Source organism: Doryrhamphus excisus, linkage group LG9, assembly GCF_037039965.1.
Source record: "Doryrhamphus excisus strain RoL-2023G ecotype Guam linkage group LG9, RoL_Dexc_Guam_v1.1, whole genome shotgun sequence".
Lineage (NCBI taxonomy): Eukaryota > Metazoa > Chordata > Actinopteri > Syngnathiformes > Syngnathidae > Doryrhamphus > Doryrhamphus excisus.
The window spans coordinates 22,185,265-22,203,523 of record NC_136365.1 but is presented as its reverse complement, the minus strand read 5'-3'; the positions used below and the strand labels follow the sequence as shown (position 1 = coordinate 22,203,523).

Sequence of the window (18,259 nt, the reverse complement as noted above, 5' to 3'; positions counted from 1 at the left end):
ATTATTAAAGGTTTTTTTCTTAAAATGTACAATTTTATCCAAATTTAGGACTTTATTCTTGTAAATGTATTTTTTTTTTGGGACATTTCTGACGTTATTTTCAAAGAATTTATGAATTTATTCAAGTAAATGTATTAATTTTTCTTGGACATTTCTAACGTTATTCTAGAAGAATTTATGAATTTATTCACGTAAATGTATTACTTTTTCTTGGACATTTCTAACGTTATTTTCAAAGAATTTATGAATTTATTAATGTAAATGTATAACTTTTTCTCATAAATGTTGGACTTTTTGCTTGTAAATTTACGACTTTACGATATTCTCATAAATATAGGAATTCATGCTTGTCAATTTATGACTTTCTAATTTCATTCAAATTTCCAATTTTATCCTCAAAATTGAAGATTTTTTTTCCCCAAAATTTCCCAGAATTTTTTTTTCATTCAAACTGAATTGACTAAAAATGGTCAGATATAGAAGTGAAAAACTAAAACAAGAAGTCTAAGACTCCAAATAAAATGGCCGCCAAAACCAACACTAACGTGATCGTTTAGGCTAAGCCGGCATTCCAATGTCAAACAACCAGCGCTAGCGCTAACTAGCATGGGCTTTTTGTTTCATCCCGAAAATAAATGTGCTCCTAAGTAGGATGTAACGCTCCGTTTAACCCCCCCCCCCCCCTCGAAGTTCTCCTATTTGCCGGCTGACTAATGGCTTCTTGCAGCGCTCATCAAGCTGAGCCGAGTAAAAGCATTATTTATTATTAAGGCTAGAGAGTGTTGGAATTGGACCGGGGGGCTCGGGGGGGGGGCTGGGTTAATGAGATTGCCACCACCCCACCACCCTCCCGACCCCCCCGTGTGGGCAGATGCTCAGCTTTAAAAGTCATCACATGGTTTTTGGGGGCCTGGTGAGTCTTTGGAGTCTTTGGAGTCTTTGGAGTCTTTCCCACCGCCGACTAATGGAATTTTATGAATAAAGTCGGAAATTTAGGAGAAAAAAAGGGGTTAAATTATTATTAAAGGTTTTTTTCTTTCATTTACAATTTTATCCAAAGTGTACTGCAGTATTTGCTCCATGCAGGATAACATGTAGTATTCCAGTATTTTGGGAACTTCCTTCCCGGCTGCATTCCGCTACACGGATCCTCAAAAACAAAAAGACACCATGGAGGTAAAGGGTCACACCCTTATGATGACGCCCGGATGTGGGATACCGGGGGCCTCACCCTGGGGCCAGGGCCCGGGGTGGTCGGGCCTTCACCTGTGGGGCCGAAGAAGCCAGACGGGATCTCCCCCTCGTAGACCCACCACCTATGGGGGCAAGCATAAGGGTGGCGGTCAAGGGCGGATGCCTGGGCGGATGCCTGGGCGGATGCCTGGGCGGATGCCTGGGCGGATGCCTGGGCGGATGCCTGGGCGGATGCCTGGGCGGATGCCTGGGCGGATGCCTGGGCGGATGCCTGGGCGGATGCCTGGGCGACCCGGTCAAATCCGGTTCTCGGGACACGGAATGTCACTTCTCACACGTTTTTTATTTGCTGAAAAATTAAACATTTATTAAAAAATGTCCATTTTAATATTGATATTAAAATGGAGAAATTGTCATGCATTTTATTTCAAGGCACGTGATCAATTTTGGGATGGATTGGACCTGTCTACGTCCTGGAAAACGCCCATCGTAAAGGGATGATGCACGCGGATCACGATGACGACGCACGCCGCCACCAGCTAGCACATGTTAGCATTAGCGGTATCTGCTATACAGGTATGTCATTGCACAGGAAGACGTCTATTTGACAATCACGAGCGCAAAGATGGCTGCCGGTCGAGTGTCGGGTAATGGCGGTCGTACCGTAGCGTAGCGTCTACACACAAAGCCGTCCCAACAATTTTGAAAAATGATTCATGATTCATTTCCTGTCGGAAAAATTGCATCAGTTTCTCGTCAACCCGAGGAACCGCAGGAGAACACATCCGCGACTTCCTCCTAGCACGGACTAGGAAAAGAAAGTTAAATGAGAGTCGGTTCTGGCAGAACCCGTTTTTCCAGTTCGATCCAGATTCCGCTCTCCGGTCGCAGGATGAGCTCGCCCGTTGGCCTGAGCTCCTCGCGCTGCTGGCAGGCTTTGACGTTGAACTGGCGCAGGACGGACGCCAGGACCACCTTCTCCTCCATCAGTGCGAAGCGCTGACCTGCACGGCAAAGCGCGGCGTCTGAGATCAGCGACTTCGCCGACGTTTTGGCCGCAGTTCTTACCGATGCAGTTGCGGATCCCCGCGGAGAAGGGGATGTACGCGTAAGGAGGCCGGCCCACGCAGTTCTCGGGCAGGAAGCGCTCGGGACGGAACTCCTCGGGTTCGGGGAAGTATCTCGGGTCTCGGTGGAGGGCGTAGGTGATGATGACGGCGTTGGCGCCTTTGGGCACGTAGAAGCCGTCTGCACACACGAACATCAGTATAAAACACTGTTGGATCTCAGGGAGCTTCTCAGCAGAGCTTCACAATGGGAGTGGGACAGAAGAGTGGATCATACTGGTGACCACCAGAGAAGATGTTAGGTCTTCAAAGCTCCTTTAAGCCCACAAAATGGGGTGTTGGGAATCAGCAGGAGGGCACCAAACATGGAACATTGAAAGGTGGACCCAAGATTTGTTCTCCTTTCACGGTCCTCATGAACCCACATGAGATGTTTTCCTCATCGTGATCCTTGGATGGAGCGATGGAGCTGGCAGACGCCGATGTGGAGATGCAGGGTGCATCCATCATGACTGAAGGCCCCGGTCTGGATGGAACACAACCTGCTCTTCACAAAGGACGTCTTCCAGAAGATCCTGCGTCTTCCCCTCGTCCTACCTGGGCCTGTTGTAGTATTGAAAGCGGCGTGGGAACCTACTGATGTTGGCGTCTTCACAGAGGCAGCGAGCGAAGAAGGGCACGGAGGGGAAGAGCCTGAGGGATTCCTTGACCACGCACTCCAAGTACTTCAGCTGCTTCAGGTCCTCCATGCTGGCGGCTCGCTGCGACGCACCTTTGTACACCACACCGAGGGAGGGGGGGGGGGAACTGTTAGAATGTTAAGTTTGCAGATAAAAAAAAAAACACCTCTTGACTTTTGCTCCACTTGTCCTGGCTGATAAGTACATGAGAGTTGAAGCGCCACGCCTTCTAAGCGTGATGTGGCGTTGGAGGTGCTGGGATAGATAACGCTCACGCTGGGAAGGTCACGCTAGGAAGGTCATCACACATTTGCCTACAAAGCAGTTATCTTTTTGGGCGAGGATTTTCACGGCGATATCACCCCCCCCCCCCCCCCCCCATAAGCTTCAAAGCGGCAACAAAAGATGAGTTCAAAGGCCTCATGGGCAGAAAAGCACTAAGATAGGGGAAACGTGGGGGGGGGGGGGGGCGGTGCCTTTCTCTCACCAAACACGTCCTGAAGCTCCTGCTGAACTTTGGCGTGCACGTCGGGGTGAGCGCCCAGCAGGTAGAGGGCCCAGTTCATGGAGGCCGCCGTGGTATCGTGACCCTGCAGCACCAAAACACCACAACAACAACAACAACAACAACAACACACCATGGTTAACTTCCTTTGTGAGCTTTGACTGTACGCTTGCTAAGGTCGTGCTAACATGCTAACTGGTCATTTCATCCAAAGTATACAGAAGTAGTACAGGATATGATGTACTTGGGGAAGTACACTACGTCATACTAGCGGCTCTTTCTAATGGCTTATTCAGCCACATGAAATATACAGGAAAAAGTATGTTTTTTAGTTTTTCTATATTTATTATTTTATTGATTTATTTTGTAAATATTTCCATTTTTATATTACATATTTTAAATATTTTATACACGTAGATGTTTATTTTCCTTGTATTTCTAAATATTAGAAACATTAATAAAAATAGGTTGAATTGATTATACTGTAATATTTTTTAATAAATGTATTTATTTTGAAATGAAATTATTATTAAAATTAAATTATATGATATTATATTACATTATATTATATAACATTATATTATATTATATTAGAAATTATTATATTAGAAATTATTATTGTTAGTGAATTAAAATACTATTTAGGTTTTTAAAAATTCATCCTAAATATTTGATCATTTTGTGTGGCGTTCAAAGCACACCTGTCTTAATATGTTTTTTATTTTGAAATAAAATTATTATTTAAAATTAAATTATATTAGAAATTATTATTATTATCATTAGTGAATTAAAATACTATTTAGGTTTTTAAAAATGAATACTAAATATTTGATCATTTTGTGTGGCGTTCAAAGCAGACCTGCCTTAATATATGTTTTTTATTTTGAAATAAAATTATTATTAAAATTAAATTGTATTATATTAGAAATTATTATTATTATTATTATTAGTGAATTAAAATACTATTTAGGTTTTTAAAAATTCATCCTAAATATTTGATCATTTTGTGTGGCGTTCAAAGCAGGCCTGCCTTAATATATGTTTTTTATTTTGAAATAAAATTATTATTAAAATTAAATTGTATTATATTAGAAATTATTATTATTATTATTAGTGAATTAAAATACTATTTAGGTTTTTAAAAATTCATCCTAAATATTTGATCATTTTGTGTGGCGTTTAAAGCAGACCTGCCTTAATATATGTTTTTTATTTTGAAGTAAAATTATTATTTATATTATATTATATTACATTATAATACTATTTAGGTAACATAAATGCAGCATAGTGGTATGATGATGGTGATGATACGGACGATGAAAAGATACGGTATGTTGGTCTCAACTGGGGAAAAAAAACCTTAATTTGCCAAAAAAAGCGAAAAAGGCAAGAAGAGAATCCACGTAGCAACGGCGCCAACCCGAAACATGAAGGTGTCCACTTCCTCCTGGATGTCCTGATGGCTCATCAAGTTGCCGTCCTCGTCTTTGGTCTGCAGGAGCATGTCCAGAAACGCTCGTCTTTTCCTCATCCCGGACGCCGCTTTGTCGTCCTTTCCGTCATTCTCGTCCTTCAGACCCTCTGCTCTCTCTCGGATCACCTGAGTGGAATTCACAAGGAAAACCTGCTGTGTCTCCGCTACACCATCGGCTGCGGAACGCTGACCGATTTGCTTATATTTCATTTTGAAATGGCCGATGTCAACACGGATCTGGACGGGGTCTTGTCCAAATCCAGATCCCGGCTGGCACTCACCTCGTAGGTGAAGGACTGCAGAGTTCTGAGCGTCCTGTCGTGGACTTTGCTCTCGCCAAAGTATTTGTAGAAGAAGTTGGGCCAGAACCATGGCGACCTCTGTCTGCGGCTGATGATGTCACTCATCCTAAGACCAAACGCCGTGAGATCGTTTTGGGTCGAGCCGCAATGCGTCAACGTTGAGCTAAGCTAACGACTTACTTGTACACGCTCTTCACGTACTCAGACTCCGAGTTGCTTTGGGCGTAAACTTTCCTCCCCATCGCCGTTTCTGGAAGGCACGCCAACGTTGCACACGAGTTTAAAAACTGACCAACTTCCTTTTCCTGCCGCCTCTCCCTGTCCTTTCTTTGTTGTCTGGGGCAGTGTAGCCCTCTGCCCCACAAATCCCGCCTAGCAACAGGAGATGATTGTGACTTCTTGCGGCTACGCGTACTGACCACAGATGATGTCCAGGGCGCAGAGCGTCACGTAGCTGAAGCAGTTGAAGGGGCCCCGCCCCGCCTGCGAGGCCAGCCTGCCCACGAGGACCTCGGCTTGCTCGTTCATGACTTCCAGGAAGTCCTGCAGGATGGTGAAGTGGAACGTGGGTGTCAGCATCTTGCGCCGCTCACGCCACTTTGGACCTGTGCTATCAGAAGTTGACAAATGAGCATTTGGGAGAAATTGAACCAAACTTCCGGTTGTTAAGGCTTTGGCAAAACAAAACAATGCCTGACATCAAACAAATGGAGGATGGCCACTGGAATACGTTGTGCTGCTCTACAACCTTCATCACCTAGCATAAGTGCATCTCTGAAAATGATAAAATGTTGATATAAGTATATTAGCATGATAACATTAGCATGCTAACACCTACCATCACAGCCAAAGTTCTTAATTTCATATTCATGAAAATGCTAGTGTGCTCATGTTAGCATGGCATCAATGCTAACCTTGTAACTTTAGCATGCTAACACCTAGCACAAGATTGTCCACTTGGATTGAAAATGGATAGGTGTAAGCATGCTAACACCTAGCATGATAGAGCTCAGTGTTCATGTAAGTGTCTAACCAAGAAAACGACTAAAATGCTACTTTGCAAATGTTAGCATGCTAACACCCAGCATGATAGTGCTAAGTGTTCATGTACTGTGTCTAACCACGAAAACGACTAAAATGCTACTTTGCAAATGTTAGCATGCTAACACGCATCATGATAGTGCTAAGTGTTCATGTACTGTGTCTAACCACAAAAATGACTAAAATGCTACTTTGCAAATGTTAGCATGCTAACACCCATCATGATAGTGCTAAGTGTTCATGTACTGTCTAACCACGAAAACAACTAAAATGCTACTTTGCAAATGTTAGCATGCTAACACCCAGCATGATAGTGCTAAGCGTTCATGTACTAAGTGTCTAACCACGAAAACGACTAAAATGCTACTTTGCAAATGTTAGCATGCTAACACCTAGCATGGTAGTGCTAAGTGTTCATGTACTGTGTCTAACCACGAAAACGACTAAAATGCTACTTTGCAAATGTTAGCATGCTAACACCTAGCATGATAGTGCTAAGTGTTCATGTACTGTGTCTAACCACAAAAACAACTAAAATGCTACTTTGCAAATGTTAGCATGCTAACACCCAGCATGATAGTGCTAAGTGTTCATGTACTAAGTGTCTAACCACAAAAACAACTAAAATGCTACTTTGCAAATGTTAGCATGCTAACACCTAGCATGATAGTGCTAAGCGTTCATGTACTAAGTGTCTAACCACGAAAACAACTAAAATGCTACTTTGCAAATGTTAGCATGCTAACACCTAGCATGATAGTGCTAAGCGTTCATGTACTAAGTGTCTAACCACTAAAACGACTAAAATGCTACTTTGCAAATGTTAGCATGCTAACACCCGTCATGATAGTGCTAAGTGTTCATGTACTAAGTGTCTAACCACGAAAACGACTAAAATGCTACTTTGCAAATGTTAGCATGCTAACACCCATCATGATAGTGCTAAGTGTTCATGTACTAAGTGTCTAACCACGAAAACGACTAAAATGCTACTTTGCAAATGTTAGCATGCTAACACCCATCATGATAGTGCTAAGTGTTCATGTACTAAGTGTCTAACCACGAAAACGACTAAAATGCTACTTTGCAAATGTTAGCATGCTAACACCCAGCATGATAAGGCAAGGTTCTGGGAAGGCTAAATGTCCCTGGCTAAGTGCTCTGTGGCAAAAATTGTCCTATTTTAAAGTATCCTTCAAAAAAATGTTCCTGGATTCAGATGGTGATCTGGAGGGAGGGAGGGAGGGGCTTTCTAATTAGTTTGCCCCATTTAGGATAAGAGAGGGTCAAAATACAAGTTTTATCTATTTGCTTTAGCTTGATGTAATACCCTTCAACTTCAACCCTACAAGCGTGGCCCAGCACGGCGGGATCCAAAGACAGTGCTCCCCCCGCCCCGGTCCTGTGCTGTAGTACTGCATTGTAGTAGCGTGCTTTGGTATATTATGATGTTTCTGTACCTGGTGAGCAGACCGGTCCCCAGCCAAGGATGGAGGAAGCTGTACATGTAGGATTTGTCCATGTGAACAGGATTGGCCACCACTGGCTGTAAAAAAAAACACAACAGCTACTGTATACTGTATACTGTATACTGTGTACCGTATGTGGTAGTAAGCAATGTACTGCACCTCAACCGTCTCAGCGTGGAACAGAACCACGAAAGGCACCGTCCCGATCCACAGTTTCAGCAGCGGCTGGTTACAGAACTCTTGCGTGTATTCATGAATTTGGCGGAAGAAATCTGCAAAGCAAAAGACGTGTTCTCTTGTTGCCTCGCAGGCGACCTTGGGGCGTCAAAGCGGTGACCTCTCACCTCCCGCGTTGGTCTTGAACTGCAGCGCGTTGCCGACAAAGGGGTACGTGCCCCCCACCTCCGGGATGGGCTTCATCTGGATCCACGTGCGCAGGTAGCTGCTCAGACGCTGGTAGGTCAGGACCACCAGGACCAGCAGGGCCCCCAGGCCCAGCAGAGGCGTGGACGCGCTCGCCGGCAGGACCGCCATGTTTGCTCACGGTGTCACACTGTGGCGGAGGGGGCGGGAGGGGCGGCTTATGTAGTGGGTCGCTGGTGGGAGGAGCCTCTCGGTTGACATGCTTATCTTCTAGTTGACCTTTTTTATACTAACCGCTCGTATAGTCCCTGAAACTATACTATATCAGTCCTTAGTTAGTTCACATACTATACTGTACTGTAGATACTACATACGTACGTACATACAGGTATCTGGGTAACACATACTATACTGTAGATACTACATACGTACATACAGGTATCTGGGTAACACATACTATACTGTAGATACTACATACGTACATACAGGTATCTGGGTAACACATACTATACTGTAGATACTACATACGTACGTACATACAGGTATCTGGGTAACACATACTATACTGTATATATACTACATACGTACATACAGGTATCTGGGTAACACATACTATACTGTATATATACTACATACGTACATACAGGTATCTGGGTAACACATACTATACTGTAGATACTACATACATACAGGTATTTGGTAACACATACTATACTGTATATACTACATACAAGTATCTGGGTATCACATACTATACTGTATATACTACATACGTACGTACATACAGGTATCTGGGTAACACATACTATACTGTATATACTACATACGTACGTACATACAGGTATCTGGGTAACACATACTATACTGTAGATACTACATACGTACATACAGGTATCTGGGTAACACATACTATACTGTAGATACTACATACGTACATACAGGTATCTGGGTATCACATACTATACTGTATATACTACATACATACAGGTATCTGGGTAACACATACTATACTGTAGATACTACATACAGGTATCTGGGTAACACATACTATACTATATACATACATACAGGTATTTGGTAACACATACTATACTGTATATACTACATACAGGTATCTGGGTATCACATACTATACTGTATATACTACATACAGGTATTTGGTAACACATATTCTACTGTATATACTACATACATACAGGTATCTGGGTAACACATACTATACTATATACATACATACAGGTATTTGGTAACACATATTCTACTGTATATACATACATACAGGTATCTGGGTAACATACTACTATACTATATATACATACATACTGGTATCTGGGTATCACATACTATACTGTATATACATACATACAGGTATTTGGTAACACATACTATACTGTATATACATACATACAGGTATCTGGGTATCACATACTATACTGTATATACATACATACAGGTAACTGGGTAACACATACTATACTGTAGATACTACATACATACATTATTTCAAAATTGTAATATATTCAATTTTTGTGAAATTATATGTACCATGAAAAAACTTTATTTTGTAAACTATTCATAAAATGTTTAGTAATGTCTATTTTAGTGACTACATTATGGATTTGTATTAATAACATACATATATTTACATATTTTTAAAAAGTTTTTGATGTACATGAAATTATTATATACTTTTTTAAAATGGTTTTAAAATAATTAGCCATTTCCAAAATATCAATAAATACAATTTAATTTGACATGATTATACATTTGTATAAATAACCTCCTGTATGAGTACTATATACTATTTAGTTTTATAGTTTTATATTATGCCATATTGTGTACATATGTTTTATAATGAATTTAAAAACAATGTAGAATGGTGAATGAGATATTGATGAACAAATATTTAGTATATTATAAACATACTTTGTAAGCACTACATACAGTTTAATGTATTACTTACATAACTTACAAACATTTTGGAATATTTGTATTACACAATGACCAGAAGTAGTTTTATAGTCAATAATACCATCTTTATTTTACTATTGAAATGACAAAAAATGATGTAGTAAGACCGCACGGCCACTAGATGTCACTGTGACTGGCCAGCATGAGGCTGTCCATCTGAGCGTCTCACGTGGAAAATGACCAGGCTGACATCTTATATATAATAAGTATATATAAGTACAAGTAAAGAAATGACAGTGTCATGGTCATTCACACATTCATTCACTCCTGGGGGACACAATCCAAGGTCCACGCAAGACTGACTTGGATTTTTCCTTGATCCGTCTTGTGTGGAAGCAGTATGATGACTTCATGATGCTAATTGGGAAGCTAACACAAAAAAACTGCAAAATGGTCCTCCTTGGATTCTGTAAAATCCTTAGCCTAAACTTTTCAAAGGTTGGGAAGGTCCACCCATGCCGGAGCCTAGCCATGTTGACTTTTTGGGCAAACATTCCCAAGCATTCCCACCCATATTCATACCTATGGAAAATTTGGAGTGGCCAATGAAGCTAGCATGTTTTTGGAATGTGGGAGGAAACCGGAATCCTTGGAGGAAACCCACGCATGCACGGGAAGAACATGCAAACTCCACACAGGGATACCCATACGGAGATCCCACAGAGGTCTCCTAGATCCCCTGACTGTGTGGCCAACACACTAACCACTAGGACACCGTGCAGCCCTTCAGCACTCCAGGCTCAACTGTGAACCCGGTTGGTGAGTCCGAGGGCGATCTGCAACTTCTGGCGAAAGGCGGCCACCCGTTCCCTCTGCACGGGCCAGTGGAGGACGCAGCGTGGACGCAACATTCCCCGGCGGAGGAAGAGCGATCGGGAAAGCTTGTAGTCGTGCACGTCCTGCAGGAAGACCAGGATCACGGAATCTCTGCTGGCTTCGATGACCTGGTGCAGGGCGTGATGGGCCTTGAACCTGCACAGTGAAACAAAACGTAGGACAGGGAGAAAGACGGATAAAGCGTGATTTCCGGTATCTCCAATGGAAGGCCGGCATTCCAATCTAAGGGAATCGAACAAATATGTCAAGGGGGGATTTACCTGCTGCACCAGGGGTCACTGAGAAGTTTCTGGGTGACGACAAACAGGATTTTCCGTGAATTTCTCATATTGTCCACGATGGACTCCAGCTGGGACATCCCTGGAACGGAATCCCGATAGTCCAGGCAAAATCTACATCCCTCACTTTCCAGAGACTTGACCACTCGGTCCACCCAGCCGCTGTCCTCCTCGGCATGGACCACGTAGGCGTCGTATTCAAACTGTCGCCCTTCTTCCACTCCGGCGTCGCTGAATCCCAGCACGCGATTGATGACAATGTTCCAATAAAACCGGAATCTCCAGCCGTGGAATCGCACCATCAGGGCGCTCCCGGTCAGCAGGACCACCAGGGTGCTGCTCAGGATGAAAAGAGCCTGGAATGGCGTCATGTCCTTGCAAAAGATGGCTTTGAACTCCAGGACCGAGTGGTTGAAGTACGCCATGGGGGTGTTGCACAGGTACTGGTCCCGGAGACCCGGAACGCCGGTGGTGTTGGTGTTGTTCAGCCACGTCACAAACCACAGGATGCTCTCGCAGGTGCAGTCAAAGGGATTCCTGCCCATCACGAGCAGGCTGAGGTTCCTCAGCGGCGTTCGGAACACTTCCGGTCTTACAGCTGTGATCAGGTTCTTGTGGAGGTACAAAACCTTCAGGGATTTCAGACTTTCAAAGACCGGGTCCTTCAGGTTGTTGAGCAGATTGTTGCTGAGGCTGAGTTCCTGGAGGTTCTCCAGTCCTCCCAGTGCCTGTGCGGGGACCTCATCCAGGCCGTTGCTGTCCATCTGAAGACTCAGCAAGTTCTCCAGACCTTTCAGGTAAAGCACAGGACCACCAAGGTTCGCGGCCTTCCACAGTTTAGCCAGGTTGTTGTGCTGCAGCTTGAGGACCTTCAGGTTGACGAGTCCGTCCAGGAGATCGGCGCGGATGTTGGCGATGTTGTTGTTGCTCAGGTCCAGGTAGGTGATCTTGGACAGGGGCTTGAAGGGAGACGGGTCCAGGTTGAGAGCCGTGACCGTGAGGCTTTTTGCTAGCGTCAGGACCCTGAGGTTGGGTACGCTAACAAACGACACGGAGTTCAGGTTGATGGTCTGGCGGTTGAAGGACATGTTGAGTTCTCGGAGTTGGTCCAGGCCTTCCAACTCCTTCCCGGTCAGAGTTTGCTTGATGAAATTGAAATCCAGAGCGATTCTTGTGAGGTTCCTCAGATGGGAAAAGGCTCCGGATTGAATCTGGACGATTCCCGTTGCGGTCAGGTTGAGCTCCAAGAGAGGAGAACCGCCGAGTGAGACCAGTGTCGTTTTATCGATATTTTTTAGCGACGCGTACCTGCACCAGCTCATATCGAGGTGCTTCAGGCTCTCCAGGCCTGAGAACGTGTGTTGGGTGATCTCCCGTACGGAAGTCCGCCGCAAAGACAACCTCTCCAGACTTGTCAGTGGCCGGAAGGAGAAGTTGTCGATGATGGGCGTGGACGAGGTGTGACTTTTCACCAGAGCTTTGATCAAGACCAGGTTTTTCAAACCCTGAAGCCCCTCAAACGTGGACACGGTCAAGTGCTTGATGTTGTTGTCCGATAAAACCAGAGTCTGGAGTTTTGGCGTCCACTGAAACGAGTCGTCTTCAATCTTGCCCATCTCGTTGCCGGAAAGATCCAGGAAGCTGAGGTTGGTATGCAGCAGACCTTTGAAGGTGCCATTGGTGAGAGTGACCAGCTTCATCTTCTGCAGGGACAAGCTCTTGATGGACGTCCTGGACAACTCCAGGCACAGCTTGGAGACCACCGTGGTGCCCACGTTGCTCCCGTCCATGATCAGCGTGTGCAGTCGGGAAATCGGCCGGAAGGAGCCCGGCTCCACCTGCAGACCACAACGTTGGATGTTAATCTTCTAGATACCTTTGCTGATGCTCTTTTGGTCGGCTTTGCTGATCTTCTTCTAGCTACATTGGCTTTGCTGATCTTCTAGCTACATTTGCCCATATATCTTCTGGCTTCCTTTGCTGATACTCTTTAGCTTTGTTTGCTGATATTCTTCTATCTTCTTTCTACCGATTCTTCTAGCTTCTTTTGCTTTGCTGATCTTCTATCTGCATTTGCCGATATATCTTCTGGCTTTGTTTGCTGATATTATTTTAGGTACATATATGTATATGTAGTATATGCTGATGTTCTTTTGGATGTGTTTGCTGATCTTCTTCTAGCTACATTGGCTTTGCTGATAGTCCTCAGGCTGTGTTTGCTGATATTCTTCTAGCTTCCTTCTACCGATTCTTTTGCTTTACTGAGCTTCTAGCTACTTTTGCTGATAGTATTCAGGCTGTGTTTACTGATATTATTTTAGGTATATATATATATATATAAATATACATACATACATATATGCTGATGTTCTTTTGGTTGTGTTTGCTGATATTCTTCTAGCTACATTGGCTTTGCTGATATTCTAGCTACATTTGCTGATATTCTTCTGGCTCCTTTTGCTGATGCTCCTGAAGCTGTGTTTGCTGATATTCCTTTAGGAATATTTGCTGATGTTATTCTGTTTACGTTTGCTGAGAACAAGCAAAAAGCATGAAAGTAGAAACTTAAATTTAGAATCTAGAGTTGAAATGTCTAGAGTTGAAATGTCTAGAGTTGAAATGTCTAGAGTTGAAATGTCTAGAGTTGAAATGTCTAGAGTTGAAATGTCTAGAGTTGAAATGTCTACTAGAGTTGAAATGTCTAGAGTTGAAATGTCTAGAGTTGAAATGTCTACTAGAGTTGAAATGTCTAGAGTTGAAATGTCTAGAATTGAGATATCTAGAGTTGAAATGTCTAGAATTGAGATATCTAGGCGGTGAGAGACAGTTTCAAAGGTCCGTGACGCTGGTATTGGATCTCGGTATCGCTAATGGAGGGGTTCTTCCCTACGTGACGCTAGCGTACGGATACTTCATCGTGTTGGAAGGAAGTTGCCAGTAATGTCGTCTTCTTGCCGTCTTGATGGAGGCGGAGGCGAGGTTGAGGACTTTGAGGGCGTCGGAACGGCTTAGGAAGGCAAAGTCATCCTTGGCCAAAGTGGTGAACTTGTTGAATCCCAGACTGAGCTCCTCCAGGTCTTCCATCTGAGGCTTGGTGCCGAGCCGAGCCGAGACCAAGTTGTTCTTTGACACGTCCAGGAATTTCAGGCGCTGCGAGTTAGGAGGAGACAATGTGGTTTAAGCGAGAGGAGACACGGTGGAGATGTAGGACACCAGATTGTGGATCTGAGTACCTGTAATCCAGAGAAGGGTTCCCCTTTCAGTTTCAGTCTGTTGCTGGACAGGAGAAGCCTGCTCAGGTTGCCGCAGGCTCTCACATCCTGTTCCCCAATCACGGACACTTGGTTGTGGTCCACGTTGAGGGTCTGCAGCAGGGGCAGAGTCCGACACAGCCCCCCGTCCAGCCTGCTGATGCTGTTGTAGCTGACGTCCAGGTGGAGGAGGCCGGCGTAGGGCGCCATGGACGAGGGCGGGATCAGGTCCAGCCTGTTGTGGGACATGTCCAAACTGGTGATGTTCCCCGGAAGGTCTGTGGGAACGCCGGTGAGGCTGAGGCGGCTGCAGTCGGCCTTGTTGCCTTGGATGTGGCAGGAGGTCTTCTTCTGGCTCGTCTGACCGCACCCGGCCATCAGGAAGCAGCAGAGGAGCATCGCCTTGGGGGCGCCAAGGGAAACAAAGAAAAAAGATGGAGGAACTGCCAACAAAATGTTCAGTCCTTAAAGTCCAACCCGTAAAAATGATGCAATTTTGGGTGTTCGGTCCTTAAAGTGGAAAAATGTGCCTCACTTTAGGCTTTTTTATTTGGAGATGCCCCCATAGAAGGATCGTGGCAAAGTGGAGAAATCATGATGATAACCATAGAAATAGAAACGTTTGGGATGTGATCACATGATTAGGATTGACTTTTTATTCTCGCTTTTTCTCATAAGTTTATTTCGGTAAAATTAAGTTTTAATTTTGTTTTTAAAAAAAACATTTTAACTTTTTCTGCAACCTGACATCCCAACAAAAACATACAATGACTTGAAAATAAAACATTTTTTAATTTTTTGACTTGCTTCTAAAATATTATTTTTCCTCAGAAGTATGATATTATTCTCATAACTTTTTCTTGTTAAATGACAACTTTTTATTAGAATATTGTAATATTTGTAATATTGTAATAATATTGTAACACTTGTTAAATGACAACTTTTTATCAGAATATTGTAATATTTGTAATATTGTAATAATATTGTAATATTTAAAAATTTTTCAATGTGAATATGTTTTTTTATGTTTTTAAAATGTACTTGTGGGCCTTTTTAAAAAATAAAAATAAGAAAACATCTTTGGGCCACCACCAACGTGCACCACTGTTAGCTGTTAGCTGAATAACCAAGTCCCTGAAGGGGTCATCCCTGAAGGGGTCATCCCTGAAGGGGTCATCCCTGAAGGGGTCATCCCTGAAGGGGTCATCCCTGAAGGGGTCATCCCTGAAGGGGTCATCCCTGAAGGGGTCATCCCTCCGTGATTCCACCCACGGTAAAAACTCCAATAATCATCAATAATCATCTTCATCTTACCAGCTTTCCCCCGTCGAAGGAGCTCATGGTTTCGGCTGAATCACTGCTGATCACTCGGAAGACGTCAGTCGTGTTTCCCCGACATTGAACAAGAGTCGCATGATGGAGACCCAACACAAAAAGGAAATGAAAGCTGAAACTCCGGTTTCACTTCTTCACGACACCCGGGATGAAACCACTTTTATCATGTGACGATGGCCGCCATGTTCATGTCCGAGTCCAAGTCCAAGTCCAAGTCCAAGTCCTAGTCCTCCTGTCCAGACGAGGAAGGTGTCGCCCTGTTAGCTTCTTCTTCTTGTCTTTTCATGACCTGAGACCTGTTAGCTGCTAGTTACCAGGTTTGATGCCGGTCCAAACACTCCGAGTCATTGAGAAGGTACGTTTTATTCATAACACACCGCCTTTCCGGGTAAGTACATTTGTGTCGTTCATTGTTTATTTGGAACTTTTGGAACAGACAGCACTTCCTGTATTGGAGTGGGCGGGGCCATCTAAGCACACTTTGCCAAGTTCACTCACTTGTTAATGAACACACTATTATACAATCATGCATGTATATTATATAAATACATATATAAGTATACGTAGCACATATATATATTTATGAGCATGTTGCCGTATGTTGACAATACAAAAGGAGTCTTCCGTATTTGTAAAGCAGATCAGCAAAGCAAATACTGTAGAAACACAAGCTGCATGGTTGGCTGGTGTCCACTAGAGGGCAGTCATGCTTTGCCTTGCGGCTGGTTGCAAACACTTTCCGGTTTTGCTTTCGTTTCACTGAATGGAGGGATGTTTCTACTTCAAACCTTATCAAAGATGAAAGGATGGGACTCTATATTGGGGGGGGGCATCTGAGCTTAATGATTTAGGTGATATAGCCCATTATGGGGAGTATCAACTTTGCTCCTTTTGTCCCATTTTTGTATTTTTTCCCAATAATATTTCAACTTCTTAAATAATTATAATAATTCAATAATATTTTTAATAATCATAATATTATAATGATATCATATTATTATAATAATATTATTTTTATAATAATTTCATATTATTATAATATTAATATTATAATAATATCATAATAATTCAATTATAATAATTCAATAATAATTTTCTTTTAATTTAATTTTCTCATTTTTCTTTCCAAAAATGACAGCTTTATTTAGTTTAGCTTGAGTTTTATATCCGTATAAACATAGTTTGAAGAGGGCCCGAGCCAAATGCTAACACGTCTGTGACTTTGTCATGATGGGCCCTGAGTGGACCACATGGGGACACCACGTGGGGACACCACATGGGGACACTCCTGGTTGGCGGTGTAGCAACGTGACCGGTCCAGTCAATGATCTTTCACCATGGCCACGTGTGATTGATTGCCTGTTCCTCATCCATTGGTCAAAGTGGTGTCATGCGTGCGGCGCCTTCACCCGTTTTCCCCTCTTCGTCCTCCCTGCAGATCGTTCTGGGATGGAACCGGGCACCTGAATCCTTCAGCCAATGAGTACTAAGCTGAGGAAGCTGACAGGGTTTTGGTCCCACGACGTAGGACGTAGGGGGGCAGCTCTCACCAGGACGTTATTATCCTGAGTACAGCGCATCGATACAAGGTGACACCTTTACAGTCTCTGCAGCGTTTATACCAGCCTGCAACCCCCCCCCCCCCTTCCCCCATCCTGCCTGCTGACCCTCCATGTTTAGAGGTCATGCCCGTCGTCCTGCCCACATGCATCCGCCATTTTCCATGTAATGGTGTGTTTTTAGGAAGTCATTGTTGGCTGACTCCTGGCCATACGTTACATCAGGGCTGCCTATGTATATATTTATATATACATATATACGTATACATGTACTAAGACGTCATACCCTATATATTCCATCCATATTCCATCAGCCATGTTTATAATTTCATTGTCGTAAAAAAGCGGGGTCACCGTGGCGACCTGACAACCTGCTCCTGTCACAGACACTTAAACGTCTCGTGGATGCCAACACACAAATTGGATCACCATGAGAACTTGATCCTTCCAGAGTGGATAAACAAAAGAAAGACTAAAACCTGAAGACGTGTCCTCTGGAGGAACAACACAGATGTTCTTCTGGGTCAAATGATTTCATTTTCGGGTTCAAGGACCCGGGAACTCCTTGCGATCTGCCGGGAGGAACTGGATGAAGTCTGGGCGGTAGAAGATGGATGGAAGTGTGGCTGAACAACAAAAGCTGAGCAGTTTAGTTGAGCATTTTCTTCCCTTGATGTCCCCAAGATGAATCCTTAAAGCCGAGGAACATCCCTAACCGTGATTGCGGGGTGCAGTTTACCCCCATGTGGCTTTATTTTCATCAGGGATACAAAAACCCTGCAAGAGTTTTTGTCCCGTATCGGCAACCTTGCCAGCGTGTTCAAGTTGGAAGCTGTGAAAATAGCAAAACACATTAGGAGTAAAGCACTACTGTTTGCTACATAATCGCCTTCTGCTGGGCCCCTGCAGGCCCCCCCCCCTGCCAAACGCAGG

The 18,259-nt window shown here is 43.7% G+C and overlaps 2 protein-coding genes across 3 annotated transcripts; both read right to left on the bottom strand.

Annotated features, from left to right (window-relative positions):
- Window positions 1–1,523: 1,523 nt before the first annotated feature.
- On the bottom strand, window positions 1,524–8,288 carry cyp4v2a (cytochrome P450, family 4, subfamily V, member 2a). 2 transcript variants are annotated; one of them, XM_058065290.2, is made up of 11 exons: window positions 8,077–8,288; window positions 7,892–8,004; window positions 7,724–7,809; window positions 5,642–5,832; window positions 5,403–5,472; window positions 5,202–5,328; window positions 4,867–5,046; window positions 3,429–3,531; window positions 2,899–3,033; window positions 2,263–2,442; window positions 1,524–2,198 (listed from the first exon to the last, which is right to left on the bottom strand). In XM_058065290.2, the coding sequence occupies exons 1-11, from the start codon at window positions 8,264–8,266 to the stop codon at window positions 2,017–2,019; spliced, it is 1,557 nt and encodes a 518-aa protein (XP_057921273.2). In that variant the 5' UTR covers window positions 8,267–8,288; the 3' UTR covers window positions 1,524–2,016. The 2 variants fall into 2 exon arrangements, 1 of the variants encoding a protein (XP_057921273.2); XR_013628174.1 differs by lacking the exon at window positions 1,524–2,198 and adding an exon at window positions 2,539–2,787 and having other exon boundaries at window positions 2,310–2,442; window positions 2,859–3,033.
- A 1,836-nt stretch (window positions 8,289–10,124) lies between these two features.
- Window positions 10,125–16,028, bottom strand: tlr3 (toll-like receptor 3). Its single transcript, XM_058065289.2, has 5 exons — window positions 15,747–16,028; window positions 14,415–14,834; window positions 14,137–14,331; window positions 11,164–13,019; window positions 10,125–11,038 (listed from the first exon to the last, which is right to left on the bottom strand). Exons 1-5 carry the CDS (start codon window positions 15,771–15,773, stop codon window positions 10,807–10,809), a joined length of 2,730 nt encoding a protein of 909 aa, XP_057921272.2. The 5' UTR covers window positions 15,774–16,028; the 3' UTR covers window positions 10,125–10,806.
- Between the last annotated feature and the right edge of the window lie 2,231 nt (window positions 16,029–18,259).

Excerpts from the sequence above, each read along its gene's own strand:
- tlr3 (XM_058065289.2), bottom strand. The coding sequence starts at position 15,773 with ATGAGCTCCTTCGACGGGGGAAAGCTG. Across the intron at positions 14,332-14,414 it reads AACCCTTCTCTGGATTACAG|CGCCTGAAATTCCTGGACGT; the intron begins GTACTCAGATCC and ends CCTAACTCGCAG. Across the intron at positions 11,039-11,163 it reads AGTGACCCCTGGTGCAGCAG|GTTCAAGGCCCATCACGCCC; the intron begins GTAAATCCCCCC and ends TTCACTGTGCAG.
- cyp4v2a (XM_058065290.2), bottom strand. The coding sequence starts at position 8,266 with ATGGCGGTCCTGCCGGCGAGCGCGTCCACGCCTCTGCTGGGCCTGGGG. Across the intron at positions 7,810-7,891 it reads TCCACGCTGAGACGGTTGAG|CCAGTGGTGGCCAATCCTGT; the intron begins GTGCAGTACATT and ends TTTTTTTTACAG. Across the intron at positions 3,034-3,428 it reads GGAGCTTCAGGACGTGTTTG|GTGCGTCGCAGCGAGCCGCC; the intron begins GTGAGAGAAAGG and ends TGGTGTACAAAG.